At 36.9% G+C, this 20032-nt stretch overlaps 1 protein-coding gene across 1 annotated transcript; it reads right to left on the bottom strand.

Annotated features, from left to right (window-relative positions):
* Window positions 1–3704: 3704 nt before the first annotated feature.
* Window positions 3705–14212, bottom strand: LOC148121994 (interferon-activable protein 205-A-like). Its single transcript, XM_087906106.1, has 5 exons — window positions 14043–14212; window positions 9822–9995; window positions 7010–7423; window positions 5453–5650; window positions 3705–4648 (listed from the first exon to the last, which is right to left on the bottom strand). Exons 1-5 carry the CDS (start codon window positions 14043–14045, stop codon window positions 4595–4597), a joined length of 843 nt encoding a protein of 280 aa, XP_087762232.1. The 5' UTR covers window positions 14046–14212; the 3' UTR covers window positions 3705–4594.
* Between the last annotated feature and the right edge of the window lie 5820 nt (window positions 14213–20032).

Below are 20032 nucleotides of genomic sequence, written 5' to 3'. Positions count from 1 at the left end.
ATACCTTCTTCTTAAATTTAAGGCCCACATACGCACATGCATACATACATACATATTTGCATAGTATGTTATATAACAAAAACTATTCTATCAGATAAAATTCTATCAGATTGAAAATGAGTATAATCTTGGAGGTGCTGGAGAGAAAAAAATGATGAAGTGGTGTCATTGTATCTTATTTAAAATATATTTTAAAATTATAAAGTGAAAAAATAGTTATGAAACTGTAATAATATTGCAATCTATTTTAGATCTTTAGTTTCTTATTACATATTTTGTAAGATAAAGATCCAGTATTACCTATCTGTATCCATGCAGGCTACTCAGGTGATAGAGACAGGCCTGTCTCCATGAGTTTGAGGCCAGCCTGGTCTACATAATGAGTTTCAGGTCAGGCAGTGTTATGCAGTCAGATCATGCTACAAAAACCAAACAAACAAACAAAAAGAACTCATAGCAAGAACACGATTCAGGCTGCTTTCACTCTACATGACCTTCCCTACGTTTCCATAGTTCTCCATTCTTCCCTCATGAAAGAATGTCAAGTTTTCTTGCAATAATGTTCTACTTCTTTACTACATCCCTGTTGATTTTTCTCTGTTCCACTAACCTGATGCCTCTGTATTTATAGTAGTTCTTCATTGATACCTAGTGCAGCTGGCATGTCCTAAATAGCCTCTCCATTTTCTTTAAGTCTCTTTTCTCTTGGTCTTTTATATCAGTCTGTGGGTTATAAGATAATTCCTCCAAAATGTGTTAGAGTTTCTCTTTAAAAACTTTTATTTTTCCATTACTTGAGAGCTGTGGGTGACTGTTCCACGCCACAGGGCCAGCATCACCACCCACCTCCCATGAGTTCTATATTGTCCTAGGGGTTGAACACAAGACGCACACAACACAGATAGAGAGTTCGAGCCATCCTCAAGAAGAGAATGCCCCATTTATTCAACTTAATCCAGGGTTAAATACTTTTTGACCCCAGTAAGGGAAAAACCTCTCAGCCAGGTGTGAGATTGCTGTGATGAGCTGCTTGCACCAGTGGCAGGAGCTGCCAGGCATGGGGTGTTGAGCTGGGAACCCTGACAGACAGATAGGAGCAGATTCAGGGCACCTGTGAGGACCCTCCTTAGCAGGTGAAATTACCATATCAAGACAGAAACAAGGTTCTGAACTAATCCCCTCTGGCTGGCAGAGCAGGGGAAGCTAAGCTGGTTAGTGTAAGTATTTCTTGCATCCTTTGCTTTGGCCTCGAGGAACAGGGAAGACAGGGACTCACAGAGGGCCAGTTTTAGGATCACAGCAAATAGAGTGCTACGAATTGGGGATCCCAGGGTCTCCCCCTGAACTTGTCACAGGTTTTCACCAGTCATATCTTGCACCACAGTCATGTTTTTGCTGTCACCTCTAATGTTTTGCATGGCCTTTACATATTGTGAGAATGCCATCCTATTCATCTTAGTGATTAATAAAATCCAAAGTGTCACATATGTTTGCATTTACATAAGAATAACTCTCTCAGTACTTAAAATATTTCTCTTTGATGATTTTAAAAATTTATTCCTAAACTATTAGTATTTCTTTTATGAATGGAGTGCCTCTGTTTTGTGAGTATATATTTAGGATTGCAGTGTTTACTGATCATTTCTTTCTCTATTGATTTTTTAAAGCCCCTGTTGTTGAAAACATGACATAAATGGATCATCAAACATAGAGAAACAAGTTGGTTTTGATCTGGAAGCTTCATCTTCACTGGTTAGCTTTCAGAGTGCTAGAAGGTGACATGCATGTATGCTATCAGAGGACAAAAGTAAACATCAGTTTTATGGAGTTATGAGCCTCACAAGCATCAACCATAGCAAGCCTAGAAATATATGCCCAGAGGTACAATAGTGGCATGAATATCATTGGAGTGACCAACTGCTTTCTTCTTAGATTTAAGTCCCACTTTACAAGATAGAATCCACACATGGTATTATTACCTAGACCAAGAATATTGGGCTAACCAAGTCATAGACCAGAGGGAAGAGTTGACTTCTATTACTCTGCCAAAGTGATATTATATTAAAGTGACTACTAGTGACTTCTCATTACTATGGTAATCAAAACAAAGATTTACAACTGGTCAAGGTGTAGAGAATAAGAGACTGTGCAGTGCTCAGCCCAAAACTCAACATCTATAAGGCAAACCCTCTTCCCACATGTTGGAGAGCATTGTAGGAGATCAGCTTCATGCCAAACACCATGGCCAGCAGAGTGTCAATGCAGGGGAGGTAAGGAGATTTGGTTCAATAAGACCCAGTGGCCTGTGTTGTTTCAAATTAGTGTCTCATATGAGGTTGTTTATTTAAGCATATTTAAGCACAGCACAGCTTGGAAAAAAATTCCTGCTGATAATTAACTTAATCCTGTTTCACAATAAAGATTAAGCCATGGCAACATCTAGAATCTGATAAAGTACAAGTGATATATTCCATAAGAATGAGTTCTACAGATTAACTAAGAAGGCAGACTCAAAGTTAACAATGTTCATGATGAAGTTTCAGGAAAGCCAGTGCTATAGATTTACTGAGATCAATGTAAGAGCCTGGGTGAGCCGGTAATGTCTGGCCATATGAAAAGTGCAGAAGTCACCAGGCTATTAACCACACCCATTTTGAATCTTCTGGGCAGAACACAGATTATGTATCTCTTCCTTTAAAAAGACAATCTAATCATGTGTGTTTAACGTTCCTCATTTCCCTAGTGCTTGTCTGTGAATACAGGTACTTACATGCTTCCTGCAGTCTGGTAGAGCATAGTAGCTAAAGCAGATGAGTATAGGAAACAAAGTTTATGGATAGAACAGGGAAGTTGCACATATGAACGTCCAGTGCTTATGAGAGTATTCACCAGACCTGTCTAACTTAAATCAGACAAAAGCCCAGCATGGAGAAAGGAGATTGAGACGAGATATTAAACCTAACTGAGAGAGAGAGCGCTATTTTTTGAATTGAGCTATATATTTTTCTCTGCTACCCTTCCTTCATCTCCTCTTCCCTTCGACCATTTCCCATGACTCTCAGGCTCCTAATTTACTCAGGAGATCTTGTCTTTTTCCCCTTCATATGTGGATCCACATATGTCTTTCTTAGGGTCCTTTTTGTTGTGTCGGTTCTCTGGGGTTCTGAACTGTAGGCTGTTTTTTTTATATCTAAAAGTCACTTATAAGTGAGTACATATTATATTTATCTTTCTGGGTCTGGTTTTCCTTACTACTGGTAGATGGAATACACTCCAGTGTGTGACAATAGCCAGCCAAGAATATATAGATACACTAATTAGACAAAAATTACTCTTTAAATCAAGTAAGCTGGGTATGGGATAGGTACAGATAACAAAGGAACTGAAGAAATAGAAAGAGGTAAAATTGATCAAAATTTAAAAGGCTATTTCTAGACGTATTTTAGTCTATTGTACTTAGATTATGTGAGAAACTGATTTTTAACAATTGTTTTCTGTGTGATTGTAAGATAAGGTGTGCCAGATGTTATATGTTGAGTTTTATATGTAGAAATATTGAAAACTTATAACATTTCGTATTAAAATTGTAACATTGTAAAGACAATCAATTTTAATGTAGTTTTGCATTTAAAATACAGAGGAAATGCTGGTCAAATACAGTAAAGAATCTAGAAAGCTGCTTTTGGAAAATAATAAGCAATAAATAAGTGGAGAAAGGACAGTTTATTCAAGCATATTTTACCAATAATAGTCACTTTAATGAGACAAATTTCATACTCATTTTAAAGTAAATCCCATTTTACATTTTAAAAATATGGAAAAATCAGTTAACAGGCTAAAAGGGAAAGAAGTAAACTGCTAAAAGAGAAAAAGGATACAATCTTGTGGTTTTAAGTCTGGAAAAGACTTCCCAGACAAAAATATCTAAAAATTTGAATTGCATTAAAAGTGTTTAAAGGAAACTGAAATAAGTTGTACAAGTTTGCCCTCCATCAACAATGGATGGCTATTCCCTTACTCCACATCCTCACCTGTGTGAGCTGTCACCTGTTTTACTGATCTTAGCTGGTCAGACAGGTTTAAGATGAATTCTCAAAATAGTTTTGATTTGCATTTTATGATACCTAAGGATGTTGAACATTTAAGTGTGTCACAGCCAATTAAATTTCCTCTTTGAGAATGCTCTGCTTAGATCTTTAGCCAAATTTCAATTGGGTTATTTGTTTTATCGCTTATCTAGTTTTTTGAGTTCTTTATATATTTTGGATATTAGCCCTGTATCAGAAGAACAGTAGGTAAAATTCTTTCCACATAGTGTAGATGACTACTTTGACTGAATGTTTGTATCCTTTTCAAAAGAAATTTTTATTATTCTTACACTGGAAAAATTAAACTCACGTGTTATTTTCATAGAAAAACAGAGTAAAGCCTATTATAAATGAAAATACGTAATCACAGGTTAGGTAACAACACGTAAATGCTCAGATGTACTACTATAGCTGTTGCTTGTTTCCAGTTGCTTGGTGTCTCTATTTTAAAAACTCCACTGTTGAAAGCACTGAATTAATTCTGTGGGTCGCCACTTCCTTCTTCATTATTCGGGTTTGGATGAAGAAGGAATATTTTCTTTTTTTTCAACCTTGATGACCTTGAACAACAAAGTGAGAGATACTATCAGATTCTAGCAATTTGAGCTAAAGCACTGTTTATATATTCTCCAGTCCACCCATTCTTGTCTATTGGCCTCAATAGCCTTATATGACTTTTGGCCCTCTCAAAGGCTGTTGATCTTCTCTGCTACATCTTCTTCAGTGTATTGTCTTATTTTGAGCCACCTCTTTCCAACTATGTGGTCCTTGAAGAGAAGGCTCCTCGTGCTCAACATGACTTTATTCAAGTAGGCTGGATATTTTCATGTGTAGTGAAATTAATACTGATGATCCATGCTTTGGTATATTTTCATGACATTTCTATTTCCTAGACTGCTCTCTCTAGTGTATATATCCAATTAAGAAAATAGTATACTCACTTCTTAAGATGTGCTAAACACTGTGTGAACTAACAAATATATAGGAATTTCTTCCCTTAAAGTTCAGAATAAGAGTTAAACTTTTCCGCGAAACCAACCACCTCCTAATTGTTGAAGTTGCCATTCAAATCACATCTGACTTATTCAAAACTCTTGCTCTTGATCACTATTCAAATGTACTTCCATGTCATTTCAATTTCTTCATACATCTTGCTATTTACCATACATGCAATAATCTTTGGATCATTACTTCAATATAAATTTTTGAAAATTTCCCTATAGAAACGAGTGTAAGGATATCATTTCAATTCTCCCCTCCAGAGACAGAATTATCTATGCAACACATTAAAATGTTCATGTTTGGGATCCTAAAGAAAACGTGAATTTCTGCTTTGGTAAATCTGTTCCCTCTCTACTTTGTACCTTAATGAAACTGTGAATTCCAGACACCAGCTTTGCGTGATTATTAGTTCTTGTCAGTTCAAAGTCGAAGAGCTGTAGTTTGTCTCCTTTCTCACAGTTGATGTTGAAGCATCTCCCTCTCCCTACAACTTCTATAATTTCATCTTCATCGCCCTCGTCCATCATTTCATAGATTGTGTTTTTTGAGTACACCTTTTTCTGCAAAAGTAAAATTAACATTCTGTTTCTGGAAGTTATCTCATTTTGGTATACACTCAAAACAGTCTTTTCTCTTTCAAAAATCACTGGGAAATATTGAACCTGTTACAGACATGGGCATACAGGCATCTTTGTTAAAGTCTTCCCAAAGAATTATCTTTTATTACTACAATTATTTACTTTCCTTATCTAGAAGATTTCTGCCTGGAAGTTTTACGAAAATAAATGTTCTTCCTGTTTTCTACTACTCTCTATTCCTAACAGTCTGGATTCTCCAAAAATCATCTTGATAAATCTCAGAAATCAGAACTTCAGTCAACCATCAATGTATCCTCTTCTTATAAAAGGATGAACGGACATTTTCTTCTACCATTCATTCATTCAATAGATTATAGGGATTTTCCAGAACAGGTAAGATTCCAGTAGTTCACTCATATTGACCTTATACATTTTCTTACCTTTTCCCATTATCATGTCTAAGAAAGTCAAAGTCCCCAAATCATACAGTATTGACTTTCACAGTCACTGTATTGTGTTTATAAGCATTGTCGCTAAGGAGTGTGCTATAAAGTAACGGCTCTAAAATATAAAAGAGCTTTTAAAAGATGATGAACTAAAGAGCCTTAAAAGTGGCAAATTTATAAAACATTTATTGAGTTCACCAAGACTGTCATTTTTTTAAAAACTCAATACTCGTAATTTGGGGATTGATGCACCAATGAAATATCTATATATATTTTCATTTGTAAAAAAGAAAACTAGATTTACTTACTCTCTAAAGGTTATTTCATAAGTAGTTCTTTGTTACTAAGGTCTTCAGAAATAATTAACTAACTGAATAAGATATGAGTCAACACTAAATGGTTAAACCTTCTATCTGCAGAGTGAATAAATCCATTCTTTTGAATGATTTTGAATTTGTGAGGATGTCACTCATCCATTTATTGCTTCAAATATATGTCACAATCAACATTCACCCCTTTTCAGGGAATCTGTAGAAACAGGATGTATAGAAAAAAAATAACGAGCATTGTATAGTTATAGTATATCTAAAAAATTTGAGATTGTTGACATGACCCTGACCTGTGACCTGCACCATTCCTTTTCATTGATTTTTAACTAGCAAAATAAAGTTTCTTGGTAAGTCATTTTCTGGTGCTCTTTCAGAGACATCCTAAGAATTATGAATAAGTCACCCACTCTTATTTTCTCATATGTGGAATGATTTCACCTTCCACCCATAGTCAAGAATCTTGTGCTTCTACATTATCATTTAAACTGTGACTGGAAAGTTACCATATTTGATTCAAGGTGTTATAAAAGAAAATTTTTTTTAAAAAAGCAAGTTTTAAGTATTACCTTGTTCAATGTAAGCGTCCCATAAAATGGTGCTCTACATACAATCTTGTTAATATCAGAAATCATGAGAGTTTCCTCTGCTGTTCTGTTGGGAACTACGATCACTCCATTGTAACCAACTTTAGTCACAGAGGAATTTCTATTTATCACCAGGATTCCTTTGAACTGGACATAATTGGCAATGTTGATGACATTCCTTATTTTGAACTTCTCTTTCAGTTTGAGGCTGAAAACTTTTACGTTGAAATATTTGTTCGCAGTCGCCACTTTAGCATGAAACATAGACTTTATTTCATGTTCTTTTGACTCATATTCAATTTGCTCTGATACATCCAGCACTGTCACGGTCATGGCCTCATTTTGGGCAACAGCTCCTCTGGTAGTGCTCTGGCTTGGGGTCTGTGTCTTTTGGTTCTGGGTTAAACAAACACAGGGATATAAACTTGCAAGTTTAGCAACAAATAAAAATTAACCTTCATATGAGATAAATCTCAATCTCCATATTTGTCCTAAAGATTTGTATGTATTTATAGAACTACAGATAAGGTAAAGAGAAATTCTTTCATTGGAAAAAAGTAATGAGTTAAAGCAATGGGCTTCAGCCACAGAAGTTTGAACACTCTCCCTGAAAATCAGAGGAATCTTTTTATTGTGGACAAGATGTTCAACATGAGTACAGCAGAGACTGTTAAGAGCAATTGTCTGAAGTACTTAAGTGAAATTGTAATTAATTTAAATATATCCTTTTCTCTTTTGACAGCAGAATATAAAATGGGGAAATTAAATATTGTTGGAGTAGAGAAAAGTATATATAAAACATACAACTGAAGTTTGTTAAGTTATTATGTGGGTACAAATCAAAGTATGTCTCCTCTGAAGATACCAACCTGTTCCTATTAAATAATCAAAACCAACATGAGCTGGCTCACAACTACCTCTTTCAAACAGGCTCAGGTAGAGGTCCTTTGGTTAGAGTCATGTTCTTAATGTTTAGAGATTTTTTCTCAATATCAGTGTTTATAATACAGAGATATATTGATAGACCTCTAATCTCTTTTCTGTACAGTGTTCTGAGATCACAGAGTAATACAGAGTTTTTCAATGAATCGAAGGTTGCCTAACTGTAAGACAGAATATGCAAAGTAAGGAAAAGCTATAAGCTTGGATACCTGCATACAAGGAGATAGAGTTGTCTTCATAGACCCAAGGAAATGCAAATAATCCAAGCAACATGTAACACACAGTCATTAACTATTAGTTATTAGCATTCACTTGGATCTGATTTTTCCATCAGTATAACCAACTAGTATAACATAAAAATCAAAAAGTGATATAGTTAGTGGTAGTGATGTGTAAATAAGTAAGCAAGCAGCAATGACTAGATTTAAATTAATTAGAAAGTTTTAGGATATGTATAAAATAAATTAGTGGGCTATTATGAATACCACCAAATAATTCATAATGCACACAATTTCCAGTGTAAACATTAAAAGTGGGACTGTGGTTGTGGTGATAGATAATAAATCCTTTATTTTCTTCCTCCCTCCCTCCCTCCTTCCTTCCCTCCCTCCCTCCCTACCTCCCTTCCTTCCTTCTTTCCTTTCTCCCTCTCTTCCTTTCTTTCTTCCTTCTCTCCTCCTTTCCTTCCTCCCTCCCTCCCTCCATCCCTAACTTCCTTTCTTCCTTCCTTCCTCCTTTTCTCCCTCCCTTATTATCTTCCTTCATTCCTTCCTTCCTTCCTCCCTTCCTTCTTTCCTTCCTTTCTTCCTTCCTTCTTTTTTCCTTCCTACCTCCCATCGTTTCTTTTGGAGCCAGGATCTCATTATTTTTCTTGGAATGTACAATGTAAACTAGGCTTGTCTACAACCCACAGAGGCCTACTTGTCTTTGTCCCCTTAACGCAAGGATTACAGTTGTGAACTACCACAGCTGTCTTTCTTGCACTATTTCTGAATTTTAGGAGAGCAATTTAAAATGGAGGGGGTCCCACAGAGCTGAGAAAAAAATTATTACACCAATCACAAAAAAGCCTAGATGACAGTCAATATTCGGAGGTACCTATGAACCGGTAGCTTGCTGGACTATCATGTACAAAACCCAATTAGGACTCATGTCAATACCTATTTAAGTTAAAATCTTTATAGGGATCAAAACTCAGCTTAAATAAACTTTCTGCAAGAGAAATATCAATAGTCTTCAATACACTTCTTATATATTTATACAAGATATACAAATTTATTCTAAATTTTGTCTTAAAAGTAAAGGTAAGCTGCCATGGAACATTTCAATATAAGTGTGATGTTCAGGATTGCTGACTGCCTTGCATGTTTATGATCAAGCAGGGAACCAGTCTTCTAAATTTAAAGCCTCTTAGAAAATTGTTTTATAAAGCTGGGATCATTCAAAGGAAAATTATTATTAAATAAGATTGTGTTTTTTCCAGACTTATGAATGTTTCTAATTACATTACTATTATTATTTATGAACACAAATAATTAGATGTGTCTAAGGACCTCATGCTCCACATGATGCTGCTCTGATATACCACATCCAGTGTTCTGATGAAATGACACAATGCAGTAGAGGAGTAGATTTATATAAATTGCAGGCAGTATCTGAAAACTTACACTCAATAAATGAATGAACACATGATATAAATAAATTTGTGGGAAGTGAAAGAACTTCTTGCAAGGTTATAAGCCCTGTGATTATATCATGAAGATATCATAAAGGAAACAGGAAATGATAACACTTGATGAGAATAGCTAGTAGAGTTTGGTGCATTCCAGAAAAGAATCTGGAGTTGACTCACAGTGAGGCCTGGAGCTGGAGTAGGGAGACTCTCAGCAAGGTCTAGGGAATGGCTGGGAGCAGTCTGATGTTGATCATCAGCAGGAGGTGTGCTCGAAGGTGATTCTATGTTAAGCTGGGACATAGTCTCAGGTAGTGTGTCTTCTGTAGCAGCAGATGTTTTGCATGACTTCTTCTGTTTATAAAGGAAAAATAAAAAGATTGTTCTCCTTTATACCTCAATAATAATTTTCAAAGTCACAAAGAATACAGGAACTTTTTCTCTTTAGTTCTATTCACAGGTTTTTGCTCTCTAATTTTCCCTGAAATGATAACACATTCACATCCACAGAAACCTTCAGCATCTCTTTCAGCTATCCTAACAATGATGATGAGCCCCAATCTGTAAGTATGTTTTATATACTTTACTCGTCATTCTCTGCCATGAAGTCTCCTTTGTGCCCTCCCACCCGTTCTTGCAGGTTTGCTGTCTTCTCTCCAAGATTGTCCCTGCCCTGCTTTCTTGTCACGTGTATTTCTCCATCATTACCATTTCTCCCTTCTCTTAAAACTTATGCCTTCCTTCTCATGTTCTCTTTTCTAGCTTTATGGTCTACACACACAAACACATGCACACACTCACGCGCGCGTGTGTACATATGTGTGCACTCACATGCACGTGCAACATGCACACACACAAATGCACATACACACGAACAGGGACACATACACGCACACATGCACGAATGCACGCATGCGCACACACACTCCACATTGCTCTGTGTTGTACAACTCTTAATTGTATTTGGTTTTGTATCTAACTTTTTTTGACTAAGATAAGGTATTCAATTTTTTTTCTTTGTCTTTAAGTTCTGAAATCCTCTCTTCCATATCTTTTAATTTGTTGGTGAGACTTACATCTGAGGTTTTTGTAGACTTCCTGAGTATTTTATTTCCAGTTTTATTTATGTTTAGGTTTTTTAATGGTTCAATATCTTTGTTAAATTCTACTTTTGGATCTTGAATTGCTTTCATTATTTCATTCAACTGTTTATATTTTCACAGTCTTTATGAAGAATTTTTTCATAGCCTCAGACATATTTAAAATTGCTTTTTAAAGCTTTTGCCTCATGCTTTGACTAAATTGCTTTTCTTGTGGCCTGTTACAGTGGTATTACTGTGTTCAGAAGAGTTATATTCTCCTGGTTGTTCACATTTGTGGTTTTGTGTTGGAATCTAGATGCCTGGAATCACAACATTTGAAGAGTTTGTGGACCAGCTCTCAATCCATTTGAAGTTAATCTGCTAGTTTCCACAAGAGAAAAGAAATTAATACTCCTTCCTAGTTGCATATGTACAGCAATGACCAGCACAGGAAAATATTCCTAATGGGGCAATGGTGGCACTTGTATTTTGGGAGTAACCAACAATTGTCCAATTGGACGTAAGGCCCTCTCAATAGGAGGGAAATCATATCCAGTACTGAAAACCTAGCCAGCTACTGGATGGTGAGCTCATGGTCCCTAGATGAAAAACAACTATTGTATTTTCTTGGACCAGTATAATTTCCAACTGTATTTCATTCTGAATATCCATTCTTAATCCTAAGTTAAGTGAAGCTCTCATCATTCTTCAAAGAAGCTACTTTTTTTTTTTGCAGTAGATGAAAGCATTGCTTAAATCCATAACTGAAAAAGATCAAGAGGACAACACTGTGGAGTGTTCATTCCTAATTGTTGCATCTCTAATACAATCTCTGAGTCGAGGCTCAGCGAAAACAGTGGAAGAAAGAATGTAAGAGCCAGATGATCACACTGTTTAGTGCAAGCCAGCGTCTTCTTTATATGGCACATGGGCATATCATGAAAATTTAATAACATGGCTTCCTAAAAATTATTCATAATGGCAACATTGGTTTACATTACAGTCTGAATGGAGGAACTCTCACACACCTTTCCCCCAATGAAGAGCTACATGCATTAAGTATGTTATTACAAAAGGCAGAATGGAGGTGGGCAGTGGTGGCTCACACTTTTAATCCCAGTACTTGGGAGTCAAAGGCAGGCAGATCTCTGTGAGTTTGAGGCAAAACTTGTCCGCAAAGTTAGTTCCAGGACAACTAGGTTTGTTACAAAGAGAAACCCTGTCTCAAAGAAAAACAAAACAAACATAAAACAAAATAAAAGAAAGGTAGCATCAATCTTCTCCAGTGTTGAACCAAAGCTTCTAACAATTATCAGATCCCAAATGTCAGCTCTGATCACATACACATACAAACGATGCCCAAACACATGCATGTACATAAATATATGCTTTTATGCATTAATAATTAAATAAATTATGAAATTGAAAAGGGTTGTCGGGGAGACTAGAGCAGTTAAGGGGTAGAAATAATGGAAAAATTGTCAGAAAATATAAAATATAATGTATTAAATTCTTTTTGGTTTTCCAAGACTGGGTTTCTCTGTAGCCTAGGAGAGTTTAGTTTTTAATGAGTTAATTAAAATATTATTTACCAAAATATTGAAAACCCTGATGACAGAGATAAGAAAAGAACATATTGCAGTATGGTTGAGGGAAACATGAGAAAGGACATAAGGATAAGTAGTTTTTATTGTCTCAAAATGTAGGATAGATATATTAAAGTGAAGTGATACCAACAGAGTCAAGAAAAATGTTCTCTATTAGCTTGTTCATAAATGACCCAGCTAGTCAAGTGTTAGCAGTCAAATTTTAGTTAAGCCATGCACCTAAATATTGTAACAAAACATTTACGCATGTAGTGGAACAATTAAAAACAAATTGCTCTGTATAATACATGAAGAAAATAATTATATATGTGCGTATATATGTGTTTGTGTGTAGCTTTAAATAACTTAACACTACAAACTACTGTTGCAGAACATAATTTTCTTTTCCTAGAAAGGGATAGCAGCTTTAATAAGGAATTTATCTTATATTACAATTGCACCATATTTTCTTACAGTAGTTTTGTTCAAGACTCTATAAGTAGTATCATGGAATGTTTTGTTCCACATGCACATGCATTTATCCATGTATATACATCGTATACATTCCTGTGTGTGAGAGAGTACACATACCTGTGAATTTGGAAACAAAAATGCCTTTCTCTGAATTTTATAGTAGATTCAGAAGTATTTGGCACTTACTACAAGGTGAAAATATCTGAAAATACTTAGAAATTTGGTCTATTTAACTGATAAACTTAGCAATATTGTTCTAATATGGGTAGAGTTCTCAAATCAACATTTAAAATGTTAAGTTTGACTGGGCGGTCGTGGTGCATGCCTTTAATCCCTGTACTCGGGAGGCACAAACAGGCAGATCTTTGTGAGTTCGAGGCCAGCATGGTCTACAAGAGATAGTTCTAGGATGACCAGGGCTGTTACACAGAGAAACTCTTTTTTGAAAAACAAAAAGCAAACAAGCAAGAAGGAAAAAAAAATAGCCCAACAACAACAAAAAGATGTTAAGTTCAAGTATACCAAAGACTTATACCGGGGTTTACCAAGACTATTTAAAATACTTTAAAAATAATCAATATAAATGAATTTCAATTTAAATCTCCCTTTTGTTGCCTCCATATTTCACCAGAAAAAAAGTAAACAGAAATAAGTCAAGCAACCAAAACAATAACTTTTCAGCAAGAAGGAACTCTTACAGTAAGCGGAACACTGCTGTTTTAACTGGCGTAGAAGGGAATGGAGGAGGATGTTAAATATGCACATGAGATAATTAAGACAACATGTGTTTGTGGATCTGAGAAATTTTCTATTGCGCACGTTCTTGAGCACTCGCAATGTTAACATGGCAATAACACTAGACAACACAGTCTAAAATCCACCACGCTTACTCACTTAATGCCGTTTCCTGGAAGCTCATTCATGTCACTTCCTTTTCTTTTGTCCAGTCACTCACCACAATCACCAGGATCCCCTGCATTCCTCAGACAGAATAACCAGGCTTCTCTCCTACTTATTTAGACTTAAACATAGAAAGTTTACTTTATAATTTGCAAGAGTCAAAACAAATTTTTCTCTGCTCAGGCTTCAAGGATAGATTCATAAATATGTCCATCATCTTCTTGAGTTGAGAGTTTACTGCTGTGAGAACCACTGGTACCAGCTATCCCTCTATCCCACATACAAGAACCAACACCGAGCTTCTGTTCCTGTGGGTTTCACAGAGCTACCTGCTCCCTATAGAACAGGGCAAGACTCACCATGCTGGCAATTTCTTTAGTGATGTCCAGATCCTCAATCCTCAGAAAGGCAGAAACAGAACTTGTTTGTTTTAAGTATAAAGATAAATGAATAAATCTCTCAGAAACTAGGCAGAAGGGTGGTGTATTAATGTCCGATGCCCAGAATATTAAGATTTTACTAAACTAATAAGGAAAGGGCACTGGTTAAATACCCCTCTCCATGTGAGCTGTTTGGGTGTGTCTGAGTGATCACTTCCAGTAAGCAGTTGTCAAGTAATCAGTGAGGACTCACCCCCATCAGCATTCTCAGGTTTCAACTTGGTAAGTAAGAAATTCCCATAGACACAAGGAAATGTGGCTATACTTAGAGGCTGTTCTGAAAAAAACGTAAAAGGTACAAGTTCAGACTTGGGCATTTTCTCATCTAAAAGGCCTATATTTAGTTCCCTAGGAGTCTATGTTCCACTAAAGTTATACAACATCCCATGAGAAAATGATAAGTCACTCATCCACACCTCCCTTTCAGGTTAAGGATCCTAAGAGATGGTAGAAAGAAAGCTCATCAGATACCTGTTACCACTAGTATTTTAATGGACATACTGGAAAGAGGACAATCTTTTATTTTATTTTATTTTTATTCATTCATGTATTTATTTATTTATTAAAATTTTCCACCTCATCCCAACCTCCCATTTCCCTCCCACTCTCTGCACTTTCCCTCCCCCTCCCTCTCCAGTCCTAAGAGCAGTCAGGGTTCCTTGACCCATGGAAAGTCCAAAGTCCTCTCCCCTCCATCCAGTTCTAGGAAGGTGAGCATCCAAACAAACCAGGCTCCCACAAAGCCAGTCCGTGCAGTAGAATCAAAACCCAGTGTGCCATTGTCATTGGCTTCTCAGTTAGCCCTCATTGACAGCCACATTCACAGAGTCTGGTTTGATCACATGCTCCATCAGTCCCAGTCCAGCTGGCCTTGGAGAGCTCCCATTAGATCAGTCCCACCATCTCAGTGCATGGACGCACCCTTTATGGTCCTGACTTCCTTACTCATGTTCTCCCTCCTTTTGCTCCTCATTTGGACCTTGGGAGCTCAGTCCAGTGCTCCAATGTGGGTCTCTGTCTCTATATCCATCCATCGCCGGATGAAGGTTCTATGGTGACATGCACAATATTCATCAGTGTGGCTATGGGACAAGGCCAGTTCAGGCACCCTCTTGGAACAAGCTGTAAGCCTCCGCACTTTCTGTGGATACCCAGGCCTAATCCACGAGCCTGGCCCTGAACCAGGGCCAAGAGAATGGACGATTGTCCTAAGGGTTTAAACAGACAAACACAAGAGACCTGCTCGCTTGCCAAAGAGTAAAAAAAGCCCTTTATTAAACTCAAGTCGGGTATTTATACCAGGAGGCAAGAGGGTTCAAAAGGGCATGGCCCCCTCCCATTAGGAGCAGTAGAATAGATTGATACATTCCCAGCGCCTCAGGCAGAATCAGCTGGGGGGGGGGGAGGCAGGCGTGGGAGGCGTGTAGGGCCCGCAGTTGCAACCTTGTTTACAGGTGGAATTACCATAAAAAAGACAGCCAAGTTCTTTCTAAGCTACCCTCAAGCCAGTGCTAGTGCAGAATCTCCAGGGGTCAGAGGTCAAACAGCCCTGCGAAATGCCAAGGAAGAAAAGGGAAAAAGACCTGGGTACCTACAACAAGCTGGGGACATCTTTGGACCTGGGAACCCCTCTAGAGTCAAGTCTCTTGCCATCCCTAAAATCCCTCCCTTAATTAAGATATCTACTTCCCTGCTCCCATATCCACCCTTTCTTTATCCCAACCATCCCATTTCCCCAAGCTCTCCCCAATCCTCCCCTTCTCCCTTGTCTCTCCCCATCCCCCTTACACCCCTAACCCTCACCCCTGACAATCTTGTCTACTTCCAATATCCAGGAGGATAGCTATATGATTTTCTTCAGGTTCACCTTCTTATTTAGCTTCTCTAGGATCACGAATTATAGGCTCAATATCCTTTATTTATGGATAGAATCCACTTATGAGTGAGTACATACCATATTCCTCTTTTTGGGTCTAAGTTATCTCACTCAATAAAGTGTTTTCTATTTCCATCCATTTGCATGCAAAATTCAAGATGTCATTGATTTTTACTGCTGAGTAAAACTCTAACGTGTATATGTTCCACAACTTATTTATCCATTCTTCTATTGAGGGACACCTAGGTTGTTTCCAGGTTCTGGCTATTACAAATAGTGCTGCTATGAACATAGTTGAACAAATGATTTTGTAGTATGATTGGGCATCTCCTGGGTATATTCCCAAGAGTGGAATCACTGGGTCCTGAAGTAGGTTGACTCCCAGTTTCCTGAGAAACCACCACACTGATTTTCAAAGTGGTTGCACAAGTTTGCATTCCCACCAACAATGGTTGAGTGTTCCCCTTACTTCACATCCTCTCCAGCATAGGCTATCATTGGTGTTTTTGATTTTAACTATTCTGACAGGTGTAAGATGGTATCTCAAAGTTGTTTTGATTTGTATTTCCCTGATCGCTAAGGAGGTTGAGCATTGTCATTTCATGTCATAATTATTTCAGCATGCGGCACACAAATCATTGTCCTTGAACTATGTAGTACAGCCCAGTGCCCCTCAATCCACTTTGTGCAGATGATATATTTGCTGAATGTAGCAAAAGCATCCTAAAAATGCATTTTTCTTGACTTTTAGGGAGTGGTTAAATATTTGGAGAATCATCCTGTCTCACAGACATCTCAGGTCAAAAAAAAAAATCAGCAATCATGGATTAGTAATAGAAGGTTTAGTCAGAGAAAACTTACACACAAGGTGATCTTGGGATTCATCACAGTATGCAAATCACAACCATGACAAACCTGGCAAGATCTGCCCAGGTGTAAAATAGAGGCATGAATATCATCAGTGAAACCAAACTCCTTCTTTTTGGACTTAAAACCCATATACATACATACATACATACATATATACATACACACACATATACTTGCATAATATGTTATATGACAAAACTTATTTTTCAAAATTCTCTGATTGAAAATGAATAGAATCTAGGATGTGCTGGAGAGAAAAAAGAATGATGAAATTGTGTAATTGTATCTTATTTAAAATATATTTTAAAGGTATAAAGTGAAAAAATACTTATGAAACTGTGATATTACATTCTATTTTAGATCTTTATTTCTTATTACATATTTTGTAAGATAAAGATACAGTATTACCTATCTGTGTCCATGAAGGCTACTCAGGTAGTAGATACAGGCTTGTCTCCATGAGTTTGAGGCCAGCCTAGTCTACATAATGATTTTCAGGTCAGGTAGTGTTATGCAGTCAGATCCTGCTACAAAAACCAAACAAATAAAACAAACTCATAGCAAGAACATGATTCAGGCTGTTTTCACTCTACATGACCTTCCCTACTTTTTCATAGTTCTCCATCCTTCCCTCATAATAGAATGCCATGTTTTTTTGCAATAATATTCTACTTCCTTACTACATCCTTGTTGATTTTCCTGTGTTCCACTAACCTGATGCCTCTGTATTTATAGTAGTTCCTTGTTTATACTAGTCTTGATAACTAGCGCAATTGGCACTTCCTAAATAACCTCTCCTTGTTTTTTAAAGTTTCTTTGCTCTGAGTCTTTTATATCAGTTTTTGAGTTGTATGGTAATTTTTCCAAAAAGTATTGAAGTTTCTCTTTTAAAAATTTTTATTTTTCCATTATTTTCAGACCAGTTTTAGTATCACTGGTTTGCTTTCAGAGTGCTAGAAGGTGACATGCATATATGCTATCAGAAGACAAAAATAAGCATCAGTTTTATTTAGTTATGAGCATCACAAGCATCAACCCTAGCAAGCCTAGAACTATAAGCCCAGAGGTACAATAGTGGCATGAATGTCATTGGAGTGACCAACTGCTTTTTTCTTGGATTTAAGCCCCACTTCACAAGATAGAATCCACACATGGTATTATTATCTAGGCCAAGAACATGGGGCTAGACAAGTCATAGATCAGAGGAAAGAGTTGACTTTTATTACTCTGCCAAAGTGACATAATATTAAAGTGACTTCTATTTACTTCTCATTACTATGGTAATTAAAAAAAAGATTTACAACTGGTCAAGGTATAGAGAATAAGAGACTGTGCAGTGCTCAGCCCTAAATGCGACATCTATAATGCAAACCCTTTTCCCATGTGTCAGAGGTCATTGTAGAAGAGCAGGTTTGTGCCAATCACCATGGCCAGCAGAGAGTCAATGCAGGGGAGGTAAGAAGATTTGGTTCAACAAGACTCAGTGGCCTGTGTTGTTTCAAATTAAAGTCTAATATCAGGTAGTTTATTTCAAGCCCATTTAAGAACAGCACAACTGTCCTTAATTCTTGGTGATAATTAACTTAATCCTGTTTCACAATAAAGATTAAGCCATGGCAACATCTAGAATTTGATAAAGTACAAGTGACAAATCCATAAAAATGAGTTCTAAAGATTAACTAAGAAAGCAAGCTCAAGGTTAACAATGTTTATGATGAAGTTTCAGGAAGGATGATGCTATAGATTTACTGAGATAAACGTAGGAGTCTGGGTGAGCCGGTAATGGCCATATGAAAAGTGCTGAGGTCACCAGGCTATTAGCCACACCCATTTTCAGTCTTCTGGGCAGAACACAGATTATGTATCTCTTTCTTTAAAGGGACAATTTAATCATGTGTGTTTATCATTCCTCATTTCCCTAGTGCTTGTCTGTGAATACAGGTACTTACATGCTTCCTGCAGTCTGGTAGAGCATAGTAGCTAAAGCAGCTGGATGAGTATAGGAAACAGGGTTTTGCAGATATAATAGGGAAGTTGCACATATGAATGTCCAGTGCTCATGAGAATATTCACCAGACCTGTCTAATTTATGTCAGACAAAAGCCCAGTATGGAGAAAGGAGATTGAGACAAGATATTAACACTAGCTGAGAGAGATATTTTGTTTTGTTGAGCTACACATTTTTCTCTGCTCTTCCTTTTTCCTCTACCCTTCCATCTACCCTCTCCTGTGACTCCCAATCTCCTAACTTACTCAGGAGATCTTGTCTTTTTTCTCCTTTCTATGTAGATTCATGTATGTCTCTTTTAGTGTCTCTGTTGTCTAGGTTCTCTGGGGTTTTGGACCATAGGTGGTTTTTTCTTTGTTTTGTGTCTAAAAGTCACTTATGACAGAGTCCTTCTATTATATTTGTCTTTCTAGATTTGGGTTACCTCACTCAATATGTATTTTTTTTTTGCTAAATCCATCCATTTGCCTACAGATTTCAAAATGTCCTTATTTTTTTTACCACTGTGTAGTATCCCATTGTGTAAATGTACCATAATTTGTGCATACATAACGAATAAGTAAATCTTTAAAAGAGATCAATTTTTATTAGTGTGTGGCTTCTGGTAGACAGAATATGCTCCAATGTATGACAATAACCAAGAGTATATAGACACACTAATTAGACAGAAATTACTCTTCAAATTAAGTAGGCTGAGTATGAATCTCAGAGGAACTGAGGAAGTAAGATAAGGTAAAATTGATCAAAATTTAAAACTCTATTGCAGTTCATTGTAGTTGATAATGTTGGCAAATATTTTTTTAAAAAAAATTCTATCAATGTGTTTATAAGGCAAGGATGATGGGGAAACTCTATCAACGAATCACATCTAGTTAGAGTATGGCTACCTGGAGACCAGGTAGAAAAACTGGGAGGAACATGGTGCCTGCTGGACAGATAGGATGTCGGACCTCCCACTCTTGTAGCATGAGTTTCCCCCTTTTAACCATTAAAATACAACTATTATTCTTGAGCTGGTCTGGTTATTTATCTTACCGACATAATTCGCAATACTTAGCGCCTAAACGTGGAGCCACTACAGTTCTGCAAGTCCCACGCCACTTGTGTGCACCAATGCTGCAGACATAGACTACCTCGGCTTCCCTCGGCTCTGTG

This window comes from Myodes glareolus, chromosome 5 (assembly GCF_982192425.1).
Source record: "Myodes glareolus chromosome 5, mMyoGla1.1, whole genome shotgun sequence".
Classification (NCBI taxonomy): Eukaryota; Metazoa; Chordata; class Mammalia; order Rodentia; family Cricetidae; genus Myodes; species Myodes glareolus.
The sequence above is the reverse complement of the archived record's forward strand: the minus strand, read 5'-3'. Positions and strand labels throughout refer to the sequence as shown.

Coding starts and splice junctions, on each gene's coding strand:
- LOC148121994 (XM_087906106.1), bottom strand. Junction 7,424..9,821: donor CTCCAGCTCCAGGCCTCACT/GTGAGTCAACTC, acceptor TGTTTAACCCAG/AACCAAAAGACACAGACCCC. Junction 5,651..7,009: donor GGACGCTTACATTGAACAAG/GTAATACTTAAA, acceptor TTACTTTTGCAG/AAAAAGGTGTACTCAAAAAA.